This window comes from Salvelinus fontinalis, chromosome 23 (assembly GCF_029448725.1).
Source record: "Salvelinus fontinalis isolate EN_2023a chromosome 23, ASM2944872v1, whole genome shotgun sequence".
Classification (NCBI taxonomy): Eukaryota; Metazoa; Chordata; class Actinopteri; order Salmoniformes; family Salmonidae; genus Salvelinus; species Salvelinus fontinalis.
Window position 1 is genome coordinate 33460823 of NC_074687.1, and position 22566 is coordinate 33483388.

A 22566-nucleotide genomic window follows, 5' to 3' on the forward strand; every position below is an offset into this window, starting at 1 on the left:
TCAACTAGCCCATGTCAGCATTTTTTTTTTACCTAGGTTTTTTAGCCCATTGATTTTGTTGTAATGTTTGATTCACTAAAATTAGCTGTGCCATCCTGGATGAACTGCACTACCTGAGCCACTTGTGTGGGTTGTAGACTCCGTCTCATGCTACCACTAGAGTGAGAGCACCGCCAGCATTCAAAAGTGACCAAAACATCAGCCAGGAAGCATAGGAACTGAGAAGTGGTCTGTGGTCACCACCTGCAGAATCACTCCTTTTTTGGGGGTGGCTTGCTAATTGCCTATAATTTCCACCTTTTGTCTATTCCATTTGCACAACAGCATTTGAAATTTATTGTCAATCAGTGTTGCTTCCTAAGTGGACAGTTTGATTTCACAGAAGTGTGATTGACTTGGAGTTACATTGTGTTGTTTAAGTGTTCCCTTTATTTTTTTGAGCAGTGTATATAGAGAAAAGAGTCAGCCCGAGAATTGAACCCTGTTCAATTTAGCATTAACACTGGAGTGATAGATGTGCAGATGATGATGTGCAAGTAGAGATACTGGGGTACAAAAGAGCAACAAAAAAAATTACAATATGGGGATGAGGTAGTTGTGTGTGCTATTTACAGATGGGCTGTGTACAGCTGCACCGATCGGTAAGCTGCTCTGACAGCTGATGCTTAATGTTAGTGAGGGAGATACAAGTCTTCAACTTCAGAGATTTTTGCAATTCGTTGGTGACAAAACGGATGGCACTGTGATAGACTGCATCCAATTTGTTGAGTAGAGTGTTGGAGGCTATTTTATAGATGACATCACCGAAGTCAAGGATCGGTAGGATGGTCAGTTTTACGAGGGTATGTTTGGCAGCATGAGTGAAGGATGCTTTGTTGCAATATAGGAAGCCGATTATAGATTTAATTTTGGATTGGAGATGCTTAATGTGAGTCTGGAAGGAGGGTTTACAGTCTAACCAGACACCTAGGTATTTGTAGTCAGAGCCGTCCAGTGTAGTGATGCTAGTCGGGCGAGCAGGTGCGGGCAGTGATCGGTTGAATAGCATGCATTTAGTTTTACCTGCGTTTAAGAGCAGTTGGAGGCCACGGAAGGAGAGTTGTATGGCATTGAAGCTCGTCTGGAGGTTATTTAACACAGTGTCCAAAGAGGGGCCAGAAGTATACAGAATGGTGTCGTCTGCGTAGAGGTTTATCAGAAAATCACCAGCAGCAAGAGCAACATTGTTGATGTATACAGAGAAGAGAGTCGGCCCGAGGATTGAACCATTTGGCACACCCATAGATACTGCTAGAGGTCCGGACAAGAACCCCTCCGATTTGACACACTGAACTCTATCAGAGAAGTAGTTGGTAAACCAGGCGAGGCAATCATTTGAGAAACAAAGGCTGTCGAGTCTGCCAATAAGAATGTGGTGATTGACAGAGTCGAAAGCCTTGGCCAGGTCGATGAATACGGCTGCGCAGTAATGTCTCTTATCAATGGCGGTTATGATGTTGTTTAGGACCTTGAGCGTGGGTGAGGTGCACCCATGACCAGCTCTGAAACCAGATTGCATAGCAAAGAAGGTACGGTTGGATTCGAAATGGTCGTTAATCTGTTTGTTAACTTGGCTTTCGAAGACCTTAGATAGACAGGGTAGGATAGATATAGGTCTGTAGCAGTTTGGGTCTAGAGTGTCACCCCCTTTGAAGAGGGGGATGACCGCGGCAGCTTTCCAATCTTTGGGAATCTCAGACGATACGAAAGAGAGGTTGAACAGGCTAGTAATAGGGGTTGCAACAATTTCGGAAGATCATTTTAGAAAGAGAGGGTCCAGATTGTCTAGCCCGGCTGATTTGTAGGGGTCCAGACTTTGCAGCTTTTTCAGAACATCAGCTATCTGGATTTGGGTGAAGGAGAAATGGTGGGGGCTTTGGCGGGTTGCTGTGGAGGGTGCCGGGCAGGTGACCGGGGTAGGGGTAGCCAGGTGGAAAGCATGGCCAGCCGTAGAGAAATGCTTATTGAAATTCTCAATTATAGTGGATTTATCGGTGGTGACAGTGTTTCCTAGCCTCAAAGGAGTGGGCACTGGGAGGAGGTGCTACATCACCAGAGGAACAGAGGAGAAGTAGGATAAGGGTACGTCTAAATGCTATACGAACTGGCCATCTAGCACGTTCAGAACAGCGAGTAAAAGGAGCAGGTTACTGGGCTCGATAGCATAGATTCAAGGCATAGTGTACAGACAAAGGTAAGGTAGAATGTGAGTACATTGGAGGTAAACCTAGGCATTGAGTAATGATGAGAGAGATATAGTCTCTAGAGACGTTTAAACCAGGTGATGTCATCGCATATGTAGGAGGTGGAACAATATGGTTGGTTAAGGCATATTGAGCAGGGCACAATGGAATAAGACAGTAATCACTAACCAGGACAGTAATGGACGAGGCATATTGATATTAGAGAGAGGCATGCGTAGCCAAGTGAACATATGGGTCCAGTGAGTGGTTGGGCTGACTGCTGACACAGCGAATCAGACAGTTAGCAGGCCGATGCTAACAAGCTAACAGTTAGTAGGCCGGGGCTAAACAAGCTAGCAGTTAGCAGACTGGGGCTGGCAAGCTAGCAGTTAGCAGGTCGGGTTAGCAAGCAAGCAGTTAGCAGGGGCTATCAGTTAGCAGATCGGGGACGGCAAGCTAGCAGTTAGCAAACCGGTGCAAGCAAGCGAGCAGTTAGCAGACCGGTACTAGCAAGTTAGCCTTTGGGGGACGTCGCGATGGGGGTAAGTCTGTTTTTGCCTCTTCGTGCGGTGACGTCGATAGACCAGTCGTGGAATTAATGGGGTTCCAGGTAGCTCTAGGTAGCTAGCAGGCCTAGCAGGTTAGCAGAATGGGCCTTCAGCGGGCGTCGCGCCTGAGGGACCTGTTGGAGTCCTCGGGCAGATTATGTTGGGATTCCAGTCGTAGAGGAGACGGGTTGCAGGAGAGTATTTAGAAGTTGCTGTTTAGGAAAATATTTTTAAAAGATATGAGAAGAAAAATATATATACAAGGGACAGAACAAAGACAAAGACGTCTGACTGCTACGCCATCTTGGAATGGAATGTAGAATCATTGTTTAATTGGTCTTCCTCTTTTCAGACAAGAACACTATGTGTTCTTTTGTCATGAGATTTCCACTCACACAATAGAACCACACATACGTAACTATTCAATCTGTATACATTAGCAAATGTGGTATTTTGCCAAGTCAGTGCAATTAGACAACGACATGCTGTTTGAATAGTGAGGACATGGAATTCAGGTATTCACTTCATTAAGAGCTCAAAGGATAAGGAAATGAAATTCTGAGAAGATGGACTTATCTCACATCTTACAATGAGAATATATATTATATTAATATAGTATTTAAAAAAATAGCTATTATTAAAAAAATGGGGGATTCACTGCCAAAAGAACGAACTAATTAGTCTTCTAGAGGAAAACATGATCAGTTCATTAACAGGTTTGTTAGAACCTGTTTATGTCTCTAATCTAACTATGCCACCAGTGCTTTTAAGTTTGTTTTAGGATAATTGCTGAGGAGAGGTCAGATGATGATCCTGTAAGAACTTGGTGCCTGTGGCCTCCGTATGGAATATCAAATAGCTGCTGCCTGACAAATAAGAGTAGAAGCATTCCTCTGTGTTGTCTTAACGACCCGAGGGGAGCCTATACTTTGTAATGTGTTCAGTTCGCAATATTCTCTCCCTCTGTTTCTGCACAAATGTAACGGTCCTGACCTGTTTTATGTTGTTTTTGTATGTGTTTTAGGTCAGGGCATGTGTTTTGGGTGGGCAGTCTATGTTATCTGTTTCTATGTTGGTTTTGGTTGCCTGGTATGGCTCTTAATTAGAGGCAGGTGTTTTGCGTTCTCCTCTAATTAAGAGTCATATTTAGGTAGGGTGTTCTCACTGTTTGTTTGTGGGTGATTGTCTCCTGTGTCTGTGTCGATGTTACACCATACGGGATTGTTTCGGTTTGTTCGTGCGTTTTTGTAGTAAGTACTTGTTCGTTCGTTCTGCGTGTGTTATGTCAGTTCGTCGTACGAGTCTGTCTATTTTCGTTTTGTTATTTTGTTAGTTTATTTCAAGTATAGTTTGTTTTGTCTTATAAATAAAACTCTTCATGTTTTCACAACCCGCTGCGCCTTGGCTCGATCACTACTCCTCCTCTTCTTATGAAGAGAGAGAGGAACGCCGTTACAACAAACTGTTGATGGAGCTCTGTCTCTCTCGCTCTCTACCTCTCTTCCCCTCTATTTTTCTTTCTCCCTCTCTCTCCCTGCCGCTCTCCCTCTACCTCCATTTCTCTTCCTCTCTCACTACCCCCCTTTCTCTTTCTCTCTCTCTGTCTCGCTCTCCTTTTATCTCACTTAATTTCTTTGTTCCCTCAGTCTCTGCTGACACAGTGCTACTAGAGACCTTGAACCTTTTTCTCACATTTTATATTACCCAGAAAGCTTGAGTATTGAAGCTCTCTGACACCTCTTTCATTATCACAACAAACTATGGTGAATGATGAGTTTGCCCCACCGTACAGAAGATCAGACTGAAGCATATCCTCGGGTTACTCAATACAGTGGCCTTCAAACACCACACTAAGACATTCACTCTCTCTCTCTGTCCTCCCACTTACTCTGTTCCACTGTTATAAATATACTGTATAATATATTCCCATGGCTGTCTCTGACAGTTGATCTGCAGCATTCAGAATAGCATACAGTATCTTTGCAACTTTCAGTAACTATTTGTCCTCACCAATCTGAGGTAGACAAGTCTTCAACGTGTCACTCATACAGTATGTTACACCTCTCTGAGGCATGGTCAGTACTGTCTCTCTGATCAACCTGGGCTGATAGCTGCTTCTCCACACATTTAGGTCAGTTTCTCTGTCAGGGAGGAAGAGGACCCAGGCAGTTGAATTTATCCTCAAAATAATATTTAGGGTGTCACCATCTGAGGCTCACTTCTTGGGTGTTTCATGTTAGTGATATGTGAACGCTCAGCTTTTTGAAGCTGGCAGGTATGATATGATATAAAAGTGTGTCATTGCACATGACATCTGATAAGAAAAAACTCTGCATCCTTGCAAGGAGCCTTTAAGTGGAAAACAGGGTAGAGGAGGAAGAGGAGGGAGGAATAGAAGGATCTGAACGATGGGTAGGAATGGGAGGAGGGGGGAGAGAGAGGAGATTAGATTTAGCTGATTCTGCTGTTAATCACCAGTCAGATCAGTCAAAATCATTTGACAAACTTCCTTTGAAGTCTCAAACAAAAGCCTACTCACAATTCAGCCAGAGATGAAATTGCATCACAAATAAACTGAAAACAATTGTCTTCTCTCAATAGGCTGCTGTCACGTTTATAGATTATTGGAGACAAGCACAGGAATACGTAATAGGGGGTTTTAATACTCCACCCAAAAATACAACACACCATGAAAGGCACAGGGAAGAAGCCCAAAATAAACACGTATACAAAAACACAGGGATGTAACCCAAACACAAGAAATACACAGGACGAGACCCGTAATAACAATACACAGGACGAGACCCGTAACAACAATACACAGGACGAGACCCGTAATAACAATACACAGGACGAGACCCGTAACAACAATACACAGGACGAGACCCGTAACAACAATACACAGGACGAGACCCGTAACAACAATACACAGGACGAGACCCGTAACAACAATACACAGGACGAGACCCGTAACAACAATACACAGGACGAGACCCGTAATACCAATACACAGGACGAGACCCGTAATAACGAGTACAAAATACACGCAGCACGAAAGCCGTAACAACAAAGCACAGGTACTCACACGACCAACGGACATGGTAACAATAACTGACAAGACAATGGTGAACAGAGGGCACATATATACAATTACTAATCAGGGGAATTGGAATCAAGTGTGCGTAATGAGACAGTTCAGTGATGCCTAGAGGCCGGTGACGTAGACCTCCGGAACTGGTGCACGGAATGAGCAGCAGTACCGGGAATCCGTGACAGCTGCAGCATTGCACATTTAATCACAGGTAAAACAAAAAGCATACAAGTATTTAATCAAGATGCACATCCCATGGGAAGAACCATTGAAACTGCTTTTGTTGGCCAAGCTCTGAGCAAAAGCACTGCGACATGAGCATGTCACGCTGTGCCATAGTGCTAATAAAAGTTCAGCTGGTGTCTCACACTTGAAAGGAAAATGACTCTGTAAATATATCTTGTTATGTTCCAGTCCTCATTAGACATGCAACAGACAGCCTTAAGGCTTAATGACTTAAGACAAAACACGTCGATAGAAAATATAGTACAGTAAGAAGCACAAAACATTTTAAATGGCCCTGAGGAACTACTATACAAAGGGAAGAGATTAAAGTAAAACATGGCAGTCTCTATGGCTTTGAACTCTTTGAACCAGCTATCCCTTATAGAAAATACACATTTTCTGTGTAACACTTGTGAAGCCTATGGCAGCGGGCTAGCAATCTATAGCGCTAAGCTAGTGCTCCCTGTGGTATATCCTCCCTCACATGTTTGCTGTATTTATCCCTGTCTATACAGCAATTACAGAGCAGAGGAGGCTACAGTAGGGGAACAGACAGACTGACAGAGCATTTTCAGAGCTGGACAATTAAAATCACAGACAAGTGGAGACTATAGCCTTGGGGTACTGAGCATAGCCAGTCTGATTCGCTTTTTGAGTGCAACAGCATGCATGATTTTGAGGTGTTGAGGAAAGACCAGGAAAAATCAAATAGCCCCCTGGCTCGAGCTCTTCATTAAATGTGCAGTGGGTTGAATGGGCATGAGTCATGGAAGACTAGTCTGTATATTCAAACACACATCACAGGCATGGTGGACTGAAGAAAACATCTAGAAATGAAGTATGTCCCTCACACGAGGTTGCATTTACTAGCCTAGTTAATGGTATGTGTTGGAGCAATCATGTGTCCAGGTTAGGGAAGTGACAAAAACAAATTTTCGTTTAAACTGCTAGTTTTTTTACCGGTATTCTGTTAAAACCTGAAAAATCATAAAATTACACGTGAATTCACAATGCACCTGCACTGTTGCCAGCAACGGTTTGGGTCTCATGGTGCGAGTGTTCTCGGAAGTACCGCAACTAATCAGTCTCCTCTGTTCCTTTCAGATGGTTAAGCATTGCACCTGTAATACCATTACTGTACCTCAATTCCACCTCGCAAGGTTTGCATTTCCTTCTCATTTAACTTCTCAAAGTATTACCATACAGGACTTTGCTGCTGTTGCTTGTCTTCTCTGCAATTTTTCCAACTGTTAACAACGTATTTTTGGAACAGAGGAGACTGATTGGTTGCGGTACTTCCGAGAACACAGAGAATCGCATCTTTCATGGCGAGCTAGCGAGGGATAGAGAGAAAGGGTAAGGGCACACTATAGGCAGGTCGGCCACGAGGCAGACAGAGTCAAAATCATGCACTAGGCCTATGTATCGGCAATCAAAATCTGTATTTCGCAATGGAATGCTGTATCTCGCAATGTCTTGGGTTGCAATGTCTCGCAACTTCATTAAAACAGGCCCTATCATCAATGAATAGACTAGGATATTTTACACACAACAGACTGAAGACTGAACACAAACTTTCTTCATTAGCTAAGAGAAAGAGCAGGCTAACCAGCACGATGGAAAGAGAGGAGGATTGGGTAGGCAGAAAGAACCGTGGTGTGCATATACAGTATCTTAGCAATCTGTATCTCTTGTCTTGCATGCCTCACAAATTCACCAAAGTAGCCTATAGTTCACCTCCCTGGTTTTATTTAAATTACACAACTTTCCCCAGGCGTTCATAGCCTATTATCTAGTTAGGCTATAACACGGAAAATGATCTGTTTTGTGATAACTGCACTATGAATTACATTTTGTGGGGGGGGGGGACTAAAAATGTCGTTTTTTGTTTAAGGACTTTTCTTAACGTTAAGGATCCCAATTTCGTTTAAATATTTTACTCTATTTCCCTATTTCATTTCTTCATGAGTCCTGGAAGAGCAGGGTTTATTGGGATCTTTAGGGAGAATTAGTGGAGGAGGGCAGGAGTGGATGCATAGAGGAGTGGAGGAGAGGAGGAGTGGGAAGCGCAGGCAGGAGGTGCAGCACCACTACTCACATATTGAGAGTTGTCCAGTGGCGCCATGGCCACAGTCTTGAAGTTGTCCATGAGCACCGCATCAAACTCCTGCAGGCCGGCGCTGGCGTACACCACCCGGTCCTTGACGAAGATGCTGACGGCTCGGAGCATGAAGGAGACAAACAGGTGGATGTGGATGTAGTTCCTGGTACAGTGGAGACGCCTGAAAGAGAACACAGACCCAGGAAAAGTTAGCAATAGTCCTTAAAGTCTATTATAGCTGAGACAAAATGCAAATAAGAACGTCGAAAAGCAGCGGGTGGCTGCGGTGTGTTAGCGATCACTTGCTGGGTGTCGACGAACGGTCATGATCCAACATATAAAATCGCCTGGAAATGAACAGAAAATGACCGCGATATTCTTGTCAGAGGCCTGCTGGTTTTAACTGTTTGCCGTCACGGTGTATCTCGTCTTGTAGCCCTTTCCTGCAGTCAATGACCAAAAATGCCTTCTTTGGCCTCATGGGTGCAATGTTATTAATATTTTTCAAAATGTAATCATTAATAAAGATTATTTTGAAAAAACAGATGAAAATCTGGTGTTTCTATGTCAAACAGTTTTGTTATATTTCAGTCTTCTGTGATGTATATAATGTGTCAAATTTGGATGCAAACTCAAAATTGAATACATTTCAACTCTATATCTGATATGGTACAGATGTCTTCATTTTTTTAAACCCATAACCGTGTGTGTGAGATGTATACTTTTGTTTCAAAGTAGATTTGTTTAAGATTGATTTAGCCCACAATAAAAGGTTAAGGCCAAGACTTAAAGCCATTTCATCTCAGCTATTAAATCTGAACAAGGCATAATAGTCTCCCACACAATTTAGCTGGATTATAGACAAAATCGGTTACTCTTTGCTCAGAGGAAAGATACACTTTCCAAGCCACCCACTCACATTGATTCTGGGGACCGTTGAGTCAGTCCCTGAGTGTTCTCTCTGCAGTCTCTATTTCACTCTCTTCAAAAGCTCCATTAACTGGAGAAAGAGTATTCTTTCATCCAGAACTACTCTTAATAAAGAGATGTCTCCCACATGAGCTGTCTGATAGCCTGTGTTTTTCTCTCTCTAGTGTACTCTGACGTAATAGACCAGTCCATATAAGCACTGGTCTTATACACTGATCATACAAAACATTAAGAACACCTCTTTACATGACATAGACTGACCAGGTGAATGCTATGATACTTTATTGGTGTCACTTGTTATATCCACTTCAATTAGTGTAGATCAATGGGAGGATACAGGTTAAATAAAGATTTTTAAGCTGAGACATTATATTTTTAACCTTTATTTAACTAGCCAAGTCAATTAAGAACAAATTCTTATTTACATCAACAGCCTACCCCAGCCAAACCCTAACCTGGACAATGCTGGGCCACCCTATGCTGTGATATGCTGTGATAACACCTGGAATAGAACCGGGGGTTGTAGTGACGCCTCTAGCACTGAGCTGCAGTGCCTTAGACCACTGCCCCACTCGGGAGACATGGTGTCACGAGAATTTTTATCCCAATGCCCTAACTGAACTATTTTATAACTTTGACCAATTCCCAGAAGTTTGTAAGACCCTGGTTAATGAAGAATTAGACAAAGCCCCCAGTCTCCAATAGATCAATCCTTTATTCAGAGAGTACTCTGACTTCAAAATGAGAACCCAGTCTTTTTATAATGCACACACACACACACACACACAACTCAATTCTTATCAATAGAAACTCCACCTTTCTTTTAGGTCGGATGTATTTTTCCCACAGTTCACATTCCTAGTTTATCACTTTTCTACCGGCCTGGCAGTTTCTAGCCATTCCTCTCCTCCCTAGATTAGAGGGGCCTTGGAAGGATCCTCTTTCCTGGTGTCAGTTTTCAGAGTTATAACTAGGTCATCTGTAGTTCAGTTGTCCTTTGTTGTCTCTAATGTACTTGTCCTCTTGCTCAGTTGTGCACCGGGGCCTCCCACTCCTCTTCCTATTCTGGCTAGAGGCAGTTTGCGCTGTTCTGTGAAGGGAGAAGTACACAGCGTTGTACGAGATCTTCAGTTTCTTGACAATTTCTCACATGGAAAAGCCTTGACTTCTCAGAACAAGAGTAGACTGTGTCACGTTCCTGACCTGTTTTCTGTTGTTTTTGTATGTGTTTAGTTGGTCAGGGCGTGAGTTGGGGTGGGCATTCTATGTTATGTGTTTCTATGTTGGGTTAAGTGTGTTGCTTGATATGGTTCTCAATTAGAGGCAGGTGTTTGACGTTTCCTCTGATTGAGAACCATATTAAGGTAGGCTGTTCTCACTGTTTGTTTGAGGGTGATTGTTGCTGTGTCTGTGTTTGTGCACCACACGGTACTGTTTCGTTTTGTTTAGTCTGTTCATGCGTTCTTCGTTTTATGTTAGTTCGCATGTTCAGGTCTGTTGACATCGTTTGTTGTTTTGTAGTTTGTCTTGTATTTTCGTATTCGTTATTATAATTACATTTCATTATGTCTACATACCTCGCTGCGTGTTGGTCCGATCCATGCTCCTCCTCGTCTGACGAGGAGAACGACTTCGACAGCCGCTACAGACTGATGAGTTTCACAAGAAAGTTCTTTGTTTCTGGCCATTTTGAGCCTGTAATCGAACCCACAAATGCTGATGCTCCAGATACTCAACTAGCCTAAATAAGGACAGTTTAATTGCTTCTTTAATCAGGACAACAGTTTCCAGCTGTGCTAACATAATTGCAAAAGGGTTTTCTAATGATCAATTAGCCTTTTAAAATTATCAACTTGGATTCGTTATCACAACGTGCCATTGGAGCACAGGAGTGATGGTTGCTGATAATGGGCCTCTGTACGCCTATGTAGATATTCCATTAAACATAAGTCGCTTCCAGTTATAATAGTAATTTACAACATTCACAATGTCTACACTGTATTTCTGATCAATTTGAAATTATTTTAATGGACAAAAAATGTGCTTTTCTTTAAAAAACAAGGAGATTTCTAAGTGACCCCAAATTTTTGAACGGTAAGGTATATATATATATATGTATACAGTATATATACATATATATATATATATATATATATATATATATATATATATATATATATACACAGTATATATTTGCAATAAAATATTTGGGGGATTGGAAGTGATGCAGACAATTACATTGATGGAATCTACAATCTATCTGCAGTATTAAAGCTGATCTACCCCCCCCCCCCCAAAAAAAAAGTATACAAAAACATTTAATATATAACCTTTTCATGTGAGGAGAATAACACGTTTTCACCTCACATGTGAATTAAAGTTTCACATGCTAAAAACTTTAACATGTGAAAATTGGATACTCGTTTTCACATGTGAAAATCTCACTTTCAAATGTGGAATTGCAAATTCACATGTAATATATACACACATGTACATACATACATATATATACATATATATACACAAATACATATACATATATATATATATATTAAAATTTGCAAAAACATATGGGGGATTGGAAGTGATGCTGACGATTACATTGATGGAAGCTACAATCTATCTGCAATATATTCTTCCCCCCATAAAAAAAGGTAAAACAAAACAAAATGCAACTAATTTGCACTTCAAACTGAGGCTGGAAAGACAGCAAACTTGTTGCATTTTGTTTCGTTTGACCTTTTTTTATGGGGGGGGGGGGGGTATACAATATATTGCAGATAGATTGCTCTTTCCATTAATGAAATTGTCAGCATCACACCCATTCCCCATATATTTTTTTGCAACTATAGATATATATATATATATATACAGTGAGGAGAACAAGTATTTGATAACCTGCAAAATCGGCAGTGTTTCCTACTTACAAAGCATGTAAAGGTCTGTAAATTTTATCATAGTTACACTTCAACTGTGAGAGACGGAATCTAAAACAAAAATCCAGAGAATCACATTGTATGATTTTTAAGTAAATAATTTGCATTTTATTGCATGACATAAGTATTTGACACACCAGAAAAGCAGAACTTAATATTTGGTACAGAAAACTTTGTTTGCAATAACAGAGATCATACGTTTCCTGTAGTTCCTGACCAGGTTTGCACACACTGCAGCAGGGATTTTGGCCCACTCCTCCATACAGACCTTCTCCAGATCCTTCAGGTTTCGGGGCTGTTGCTGGGTAATACGGAATTTCAGCTCCCTCGAAAGATTTTCTATTGGGTTCAGGTCTGGAGACTGGCTAGGCCACTCCAGGACCTTGAGATGCTTCTTACGGAGCCACTCCTTAGTTGCCCTGGCTGTGTGTTTCGGGTCGTTGTCATGCTGGAAGACCCAGCCACGACCCATCTTCAATGCTCTTACTGAGGGAAGGAGAGCAGTATGACGACCACCCGGGAGGATGCAAGGGGTTCCTCACTCAGTGTTCTCTGGTGTTCGAGCTACAGTCCTTGTTCCACACCGATCGGGCCATGATCACCTACATCATCTCGCCAGGCCCTGGCGTGGGCAGTGGTGGAGTGGGAACAGCGCCACCATCCTGCAGCTCCATATTAGCCATCACTGCCGAGCTGCGACGAGTCTTCAGTCACCCAGTCGGCGGACGGGAAGCGGCAAGCCGACAGTTCAACCTCCGCCAAGGGGCCATACCAGTGGCTGACTTCGCCATTGAGTTCCGCACCCTCGCCACCGAGAGTGGGGGGAATACTGAGGCACTGGTCACCGCTTTCCACTAGGATCTGTCTAACTCCATCAAGGATGAACTGGCTGCTCGGGAACTGGGAGAGGACCTCGATTCCCTGATAACACTAGCCATCAGGATTGACAACTGCATCTGAGAACGTATGAGACGGCACCTTTTTTACACCACCCCCGTATCCCGGTTTCCAGAGCACCCCAAGCCCCCCAAGCCCAGCATTGAGGAGCCCAGGCAGCTGGGATGCACATGTCTAAGCCCACAGGAACGTGACAGGAGTTGATGGGTAACGCCGGGGCTCACCAGGACAAGGGGAGACCCTGACGAGCTGTGCAGTTACATCCCAGCAAACCGATCACCGTCTGATACTACCGGCAACCCTCAGCACCACATTCAAGACTTCGTGGACTCGGGGGCCGTGGATAACTTCATGGACAACTACAAATACCTAGGTTTCTGGTTAGACTGTAAACTCTCCTTCCAGACTCACATTAAGCATCTCCAATCAGAATTAAATCTAGAATCGGCTTCCTATTTTGCAAAAAAAAAGCCTCCTTCACTCATGCTGCCAAACAAACCCTCGTAAAACTGACTATCCTACCGATCCTTGACTTTGGCGATGTCATTTACAAAATAGCCTCCAACACTCTACTCAGCAAACTGGATGTAGTCTATCCAACCCACCACTGTGACCTGTAGGCTCTCATTTCCTGGCCCTCACTACATATTCGTTGCCAAACCCACTGGCTCCAGGTCATCTTTAAGTCTTTGCTAGGTAAAGCCCCGCCTTATCTCAGCTCACTGGTCACCATAGTAACCCCCACCCGTAGCAAGTGCTCCAGCAGGTATATCTCACTGGTCATCCCCAAAGCTAACACTTTCTTTGGTTGCCTTTCATTCCAGTTCTCTGCTGCCAATGACTGGAACCAATTGCAAAAATCCCTGAAGCTGGAGTCTTATATCTCCCTCTCTAACTTTAACTTTTTAGGGATAGGGGGCAGCATTTTCACTTTTGGATGAATTGCGTGCCCATAGTGAACTGCCTCCTACTCTGTCCCAGATGCTAATATAGGCATAGTATTATTACTATTGGATAGAAAACATTATAACAGAACTCATATGGCAGACAAACTTCTAAACAGGAAGTGGAAATTCTGGGGCTGGTTGATGTTAAACTCATCGTCTATTCACATCCCAGTAAGATATGGATCTGTTCGCACTTCCTACGCCTTCCACCAGATGTCAACAGTCAGTAGAACGTGGAATGAAGCCTCTAGTGTGATGTGGGGCCGGATGGCAGCTATTTGAGTCAGTGGTCTGGCAGAATGCTAGTTCCTGGTTAAGCGCATTACTCATGATATCGCCATGCGTTCATTTACTCTGTAGACAAAAATGAATGCTCCGGTTGGAACGTTATTGGATATATATGATAACAACATCCTCAAGATTGATTCTCTACTTAATTTGACCAGTTTATTCGACCTGGAATATAACGTTTTATGAAGTTTTCGTCCGAGTTCGCCTGGACCGGCGCCAACGTTTGGACATGTGAACTAAACGTGCTAGCAAAAGTAGCTAATTGGACAATAGTAATGGACATTATCGAACAAAACAACGATTTATTGTGTAACTAGGATTCCTGGCACTGCATTCTGATGAAAGATGATCAAAGGTAAGGGAATATTTATGATGTAATTTCGTATTTCTGTTGACTCCAACATGGCGGAAATATGTTGTGTATTTCTGAGCGCCGTCTCAGATTATTGCATGGTGTGCTTTTTCCGTAAACTAAAAAAAAAATCTGACACAGCAGTTGCATTAAATTAAGAACAAGTGTATCTTTAATTATATGTAAAACATGTATCTTTCATCAAAGTTTATGATGAGTATTTCGGTTATTTGACGTGGCTCTCTGTAATTACTCCGGATATTTTGGAGGCATTTCTAAACATGGCGCCAATGTAAACCGAGATTTGTGGATACAAATATGCACATTATCGAACAAAACATAAATGTATTGTGTAACATGATATCCTATGAGTGTCATCTGGTGAAGTTTATCAAAGGTTAGTGATTCATTTTATATCTATTTCTGCTTTTGTGACTGTCTTTGGCTGGGAAAAATGGCTGTGTTTTTGGGATTTGGTGGTGATCTAACGTAAATATATGTTGGGTTTTCGCTGTAAAACATTTTAAAAATTGGACACGATGTGTAGATTAACAAGATGTTTATCTTTCATTTGCTGTACTGGACTTGTTAAAACCTCTTGGAAATAGGGGGCACCCTTTTCACTTCTGGATAAAATCGTGCCCAATTTAAACGGCCTCGTACTCTGTCCTAGATCATATGATATGCATATTATTATTTACTATTGGATAGAAAACACTCTGAAGTTTCTAAAACTGTTTGAATTATATCTGTGAGTTAAACAGAACTCATTTGGCAGGCAAACTTCCAAACAGGAAGTGAAAATTCTGAAATGGGTCTCTGTGAAAGGCATTGCCTATTCAATTGCCTTGTATTTATGGATCTGTATGCACTTCATACGCCTTCCACTAGAGGTCAACAGGCAGTAGAACGTGGAATGAAGTCTCTAGCCTTTTCTGGGACCGGATGGGACTCGTTGGAGTGAGAGGTCAGCCATATTGGTAGTACTTGGCTACGCACTTCGGTTTGTCATATCGTTGTCTGCAGTGCGGTAGGTAGACACGAAGAAATGCTCCGTCTGGGACGTTATTGGATATATTTGTGAAAAACATCCTAAAGATGGATTATCAACTGAGTTTGACCAGTTTATTCGACTATTATTATGACTTTGTGAATTTTTCGTTCATGCGTAAAACCTTCATGGACACGTGAGCTCCACCCTGCTAGCCAAAGTTGCTAATTCGACAGAAGAAATGGACATTCTAAAACAAAACAACGATTTATTGTGGAACTAGGATTCCTGGCACTGCATTCTGATGAAAGTTCATCAAAGGTAAGGGAATATTTATGATGTTATTTCGTATTCTTGTGGACTCTTTGGACTCCAACATGGCGGAGAATGGCTGAGCGCTGTCTCAGATTATTGCATGCTGTGCTTTGTACTAAAGTTATTTTTTTAAATCTAACACAGCGGTTGCATTAAGAACCAGTGTATCTTTAATTATATATGCAACATGTATTCTTCAGCAAAGTTTATGATGAGTTTTTCTGTTAGATTACGTGGCTGTCTAAAATTTCTCCGTATATTTTGGTGCCATTTGTGACCATGGCTGCAATGTAGAACCACGATTTATAGCTATAAATATGCACATTTTCGAACAAAACATAAATGTATTGTATAACATGATGTCATAAGACTGTCATCTGATGAAGTTGTTCAAAGGTTAGTGATTAATTTTATCTCTATTTGTGGGTTTTGTGAAAGCTATCTTTACGGTGAAAAAATGGCATTGTGTTTTGGGCTACTGTGGTGAGCTAACATAAATATATGTTGTGTTTTCGCTGTAAAACATTTAAAAAATCGGACATGTTGGCTGGATTCACAAGATGTTTATCTTTAATTATGTGTACAACATGTATTTTTCATAAAAGTTTTATGATGAGTATTTCTGTATTTCACGTTGCTCTCTGTAATTATTCTGGCTGTTTTGGTGCCATTTGTGACCATGGCTGCAATGTAAAACCCCGATTTGTAGCTATAAATATGCACATTTTCGAACAAAACATAAATGTATTGTATAACATGATGTCATAAGACTGTCATCTGATGAAGTTGTTCAAAGCTTAGTGATGAATTTTATCTCTATTTGTGGGTTTTGTGAAAGCTATCTTTGCGGTGAAAAAATGGCGTTGTGTGTTGGGCTATTGTGGTGAGCTAACATAAATATTTGTTGTGTTTTCGCTGTAAAACATTTAAAAAAATCGAACATGTTGGCTGGATTCACAAGATGTTTACCTTTCATTTGCTGTATTGGACTTGTGATTTCATGAAATTATATTATATGATATCCCTGTGGCGCTAGGCTAGGCTATGCTAGTCAGCGTTTCTGATGAGGATGATCCCGGATCCGGGATGGGGGGTCGGTAGAGGTTTTAATGTGTAAAAGTTAAATATTTAAAAAATATATTTTTGAATTTCCCTCGCTGCCTTTTCAGCTGAATGTTGGGGGGGGGGGGGGGGGGGGGGGGGGTCCGCTAGCGGAACGTGTGTCCTAGAAAGGGTAAGCATCAGCTATCAGAGCAGCTTACCGATCACTGTACCTGTACACAGCCAATCTACGAATAGCACACCCAACTACCTCATCCCCATATTGTTATTTATCCTCTTGCTCTTTTGCACCCCAGTATCTCTACTTGCACATCTTCATCCACAAATCTATCACTTCAGTGTTAATGCAAAATTGTAATTATTTCGCCTCTATGGCCTATTTATTGCCTTACCTCCCAACTCTTCTACATTTGCACAGACTGTACATAGATTTTGCTATTGTGTTATTGACTGTACGTTTGTTTATGTTGTTGTTTTTGTCGCACTGCTTTGCTTTATCTTGGCAAGGTCGCAGTTGTACATGAGAACTTGTTCTCAACTGACCTACCTGGATAAATAAAGGTGAAATAACTAAATATTTTTTAAAGAAATTACCAAGACTTCGCCAGAGAATAACAAATCCCCTGCATGGAATGTCCCATCCCTCTGCAGATTCAAGCCCTCGATGGATGCCTTTTTTAAGCTTTTTGTTAAAATAAAGCTGAAAAATGTGAGTTCCATGCTATCTCTGTGTCTTTCCTGGGTTACATTATTGCACAGGGACGGTTACGCGTGGATCCCACCAAGGTCAGGGCAGTCACAGTGGCCTGCGCTGGAGTAAACTTCCCTAGGGTATGTGGGACGCTACCTCGTCAACTACCAGTGAAACTGCAGGGCACCAAATTCAAAACAATAGAAATCCCATAATTAAAATTCCTCAAAAATACAAGTATTTTACACCATTGAAGATACACTTGTTGAAAGTCCAACCACAGTGTCCGATTTCAAAAAGGCTTTACGACGAAAGCACACCAAACGATTAAGTTAGGTCAGAGCCAAGTCACAGAAAAACACAGCCATTTTCTCCAGCCAAAGAGAGGAGTCACAAAAAGCAGAAATAGATAAAATTATTCACTAACCTTTGATGATCTTCATCAGATGACACTCATAGGACTTCTTGTTACACAATACATGTATGTTTTGTTCGGTAAAGTTCATATTTATATCCAAAAATCTGAGTTTACATTGACGCGTTACGCTCAGAAGTTCCAAAACATCCGGTGATTTTGCAGAGAGCCACATCAATTTACAGAAATACTCATAATAAACATTGCTAAAAGATACAACTGTTATGCATGGAATTTTAGACCCACTTCTCCTTAATGCAACTACTGTGTCAGATTTCAAAAAGAAATTACGGAAAAAGCACACCATGCAATAATCTGAGCACAGGGCTCAGACACAAAACCAAGCCATACAGATATCCGCCATGTTGTGTAGTCAACACAAGTCAGAAATAGCATTATAAATATTCACTTACCTTTGATGATCTTCATCAGAATGCACTCCCAGGAATCCCAGTTCCACAATAAATGTTTGATTTGTTCGATAAAGTCCATAATTTATGTCCAAATACCTCCTTTTGTTCGCAAGTTTAGCCCAGTAATCAAAAATCATGATGCGCGATCACTAGGTGCAGATGAAAAGTCAAAAAGTTCCATTACAGTCCGTAGAAACATGTCAAACGATGTATAGAATCAATCTTTAGGATGTTTTTAACATAACTCTTCAATAATGTTCCAACCGGAGAATTCCTTTGTCTTTAGAATTGCAATGGAACGATAGCTACCTCTCACGTGAATGCACATGGTCAGCTCATGGCACTCTGGGAGAGACCTTACTCAATCCCCTCTCATTCTCCCCCACTTCACAGTAGAAGCCTCAAACAAGGTTCTAAAGACTGTTGACATCTAGTGAAAACCTTAGGAAGTGCAATATGACCCCATAGACCCTGTATATTCGATAGGCAATGACTTGAAAAACTACAAACCTCACATTTCCCACTTCCTGGTTGGATTTTTTCTCAGGTTTTTGCCTGCAATATGAATTATGTTATACTCACAGACATCATTCAAACAGTTTTAGAAACTTCAGAGTGTTTTCTATCCAAATCTACTAATTATATGCATATTTATGGCTGAGTAGCAGGCAGTTTAATTTGGGCACGCTTTTCATCCAAAATTCCTAATGCTGCCCCCTACCCTAGTGAAGTGAAGGATTTGTTCCTAACTGTCTTGCCTGGTTAAATAAAGGTTTAATAAAAAATAACAAAACCTGAAGCAACTACAGCGTTTCCTGGGGTTTGCACATTTTTACAGATGATTCATCCACAATTACAGCCATCTGGCAGCACTTCTCACCACTCTCACCCCCACTCCGTTCCACTGGACCTCTGAAGCAGAGGCAGTGTTCCTGGAACTCAAGTGCCGCTTCACTTCCGCTCCAGTCGTCACTCAGCCAGACCCAGAACTTCAGTTCATCGTGGAGGTGGATGCCGCCGTCAACGGGGTAGATGCTGTTCTGTCCCAACGTTCCCCCTCTGATCAGAAGCTCCATTCTTTTCCCGTAGGCTCTCACCGTCCGAGATAAATTTTGACATCGGTAACCGGGAACTCCAGGCAGTTAAGCTAGCTCTTGAGGAATGGCGTCACTGGAGGGTTCTATTCTCCCCATCATCGTGTGGACGGACCACAAAAACCTGTTCTACATCCAGACCGCCAAGCGTCTGAATTCCCAGCAAGCCAAGTGGGCATTGTTCTGCGGGAGATTCAACTTCATACTCACTTATCGCCCCGGTTCAAAGAATACCAAGCCTGACGCCCTTTTCCGCCAGTTCAACACCGACAACACTGGCTCAGCAGAACCAGCCTGACCCCGGTAACGGTCCTAGAAATGCTCTGTTTGTTCCAGATTCAGTTCGCTCCGATGTTCTTCAGTGGGCCCATTCTACTCACCTGTCACCCGGGGTATGAACCGGACCCTCGCCCTCCTGCATCAGTGCTTTTGGTGGTCCAACATGGAGAGAGATGTCCGGGAGTTTGTCTCAGCCTGCTCGGTCTGTGCCCGGAATAAGACCTCCATTAAACCCACGTCCGGCCTGCTTCACCCTCTTCCCATACCCAGTCGCCCCTGGTCACACTCAGCTCTGGACTTCGTCACTGGCCTTCCCCAATCCAATGGTAAGTCAGACATCCTCAGCATAATTGACAGATTTTCCACAGCGGATCTTTTCATTCCGTCCTCCAGGGAGACTGCGGACCTGCTGGTGTCCCATGTGTTTTATCTGCATGGCATTCCTACTGACATTGTATCCGACAGGGGACTCCAGTTCACATCCCAGGTATGGAGATCCTTCTGTTCAGCACTGGGTATCACCCCCAGACCAATGGCCAAACCGAACGGGCCAACCAGGATATGGAGACTGCCTACGCTGCGCAACTTCGGCTAACCCTTCCTCCTGGAGTGCTCAGATACCCTGGGTGGAATATGCCCACAACACCCTCACCAACACCTTGTCAGGTATGTCACCCTTCGAGTGTGCTCTGGGTTATCAACCCCCTTATTCCCTGTCCAAGAGTTTGAGGTGCTTACAGCTTTGCGTCTTTTTGGGTATGACGCAGCAAGCTTGGAAAACCTGTATTTGGGGAGTTTCTCCAATTCTTCTCTGCCGATTCTGTCAGGGCAGATGGAAAGCGTTGCTGCAAAGCTATTTTCAGGTTCCTCCAGAGATGTTACATTGTGTTCGAGTCCGAGCTCTGGCTGGGCCACTCAAGGACATTCAGAGACTTGTCCCGAAGCCACTCATGCGCTGTCTTGGCTGTGTGCTTCGGGTCGTTGTCCTGTTGGAAGGTGAACCTTTGTCCCATGGTGAGGTCCTGAGTGCTCTGGAGCAGGTTTTCATCAAGGATCTCTCTGTACTTTGCTCTGTTCATCTTTCCCTCGATCCTGACTTGTCTCCCAGTCCCTGCCGCTGAAAAACATGCTGCCACCACCATGCTTCACCATAGGGATTGTGCCAGGTTTCCTCCAGATGTGACGCTTGGCATTCAGGCCAAAGAGTTCAGTCTTGGTTTCATCAGTCCAAAGACTCTTTGTTTCTCATGGTCTGAGATTCTTTAGGTGCCTTTTGGCAAACTCCAAGCGGGCTGTCATGTGCCTTTTACTGAGGAGTGGCTTCCGTCTGGTCACTCTACCAAAAAGGCCTGATTGGTGGAGTGCTGCAGAAATGGTTGTCCTTCTGGAAGGTTCTCCCATCTCCACAGAGGAACACTAGAGCTCTGTCAGAGTGACCATCGGGTTCTTGTTCACATCCCTGACCAAGGCCCTTCTCCCCCGATTGCTCAGTTTGGCCGGGCAGACAGCTCTAGGAAGAGTCTTGATGGTTCCAAACTTCTTCCATTTGAGAATGATGGTGGCTACTGTGTTTTAGGGACCCTTCAATGCTGCAGAAATGTTTTGGTACCCTTCCCCAGATCTGTGCCTCGATAAAATCCAGTCCCGGAGCTCTATGGACAATTCCTTCGACCTCAAGACATGTTTTTTTGCTCTGACATGAACTGTCAACTGTGGGACCTTATATAGACAGGTGTGTGTGTCTAATCAATTTAATTTACCACAGGTGGACACCTATCAAGTTGTAAAAACATCTCAAGGATAATCAATGGAAACAGGATGCACCTGAGCTCAATTTCGAGTCTCATAGCAGGGGCCTGAATACTTCTGTAAATAAGATATTTCTGTTTTTAATTTTTAATACATTTGGAAACATTTCTAAAAACCTGTTTTCTCTTTGTCATTATGGGGTATTGTGTATAGATTGATAAGGAAAAAAATTATTTAATACATTTTAAAATAAGGCTGTAACGTAACAGAATGTGGAAAAATCAAGGGGTACGAATGCACTAGCGAGAATACAGTAGACGGCACGCATCAAACGTGTGATTTATGACCCTATGTCATGGGTCACGTGTGTATGTGGGCATCCTGTCAGGACGTCCTGGCGGGAAGTTATCACGTGCTCTAGGGAGTACCCATATATAGGCATCCTGTCGTTCCTGTTCTCACGCTTTAGAGGGAGTGTTAATTTATGCATATATTTAATCTGTTCCTTTGAAGCTGTCATGATGATTGATGTGTAGGGACCTTGTTGAACTGGGGGGATGTGTTTGAACATTTCAAAGAGTATGGCCCCCACCCTGTTTTAGTGACCTTAGGGCTGTTGTCTATGAAACAGGAATGTCCGGGGGTATTGGGGGGGCAGACGCATTATAATAAGTCGCAGAACACCACAAGCGGCCCAGAACACTAAACAAGAAATTAAAAATAAACCCAGAACATTAAACTGAAAATTAAACATGTCTCATAGGCCAATTCTGGGTGTACTTTGTGCCTTGTGTCAAGAACCCAATGACAAAAGCATTGTGGACATTTTGTGTGAGGCCCCTGAATGTTTTAAAGGAGTTTTGGATATGAGTGATGGATATATGGCTTACATATTCCAACCGGAGGATTCAACTGTGAAGATTTTCACAGACAGCGGCCCAGCCCCCTTTATCAAGTAAACCCCGGGTGTTTTTCTCCTGCGCTGCGTGTGAGAGAATGTCTTAAGATACGGCTAGC

General features: G+C 42.7%; 1 protein-coding gene across 2 annotated transcripts in view; it reads right to left on the minus strand.

Moving 5' to 3' along the window:
* LOC129821170 (parathyroid hormone 2 receptor-like) overlaps positions 1–22566 on the minus strand; it is a 113037-nt gene that overhangs the window by 56295 nt on the left and 34176 nt on the right. For both annotated transcript variants that reach the window (XM_055878516.1, XM_055878517.1), the window contains exon 6: positions 8185–8368. In XM_055878516.1, the coding sequence (XP_055734491.1) occupies positions 8185–8368 (184 nt within the window). The remainder of the gene's footprint in view (positions 1–8184; positions 8369–22566) is intronic.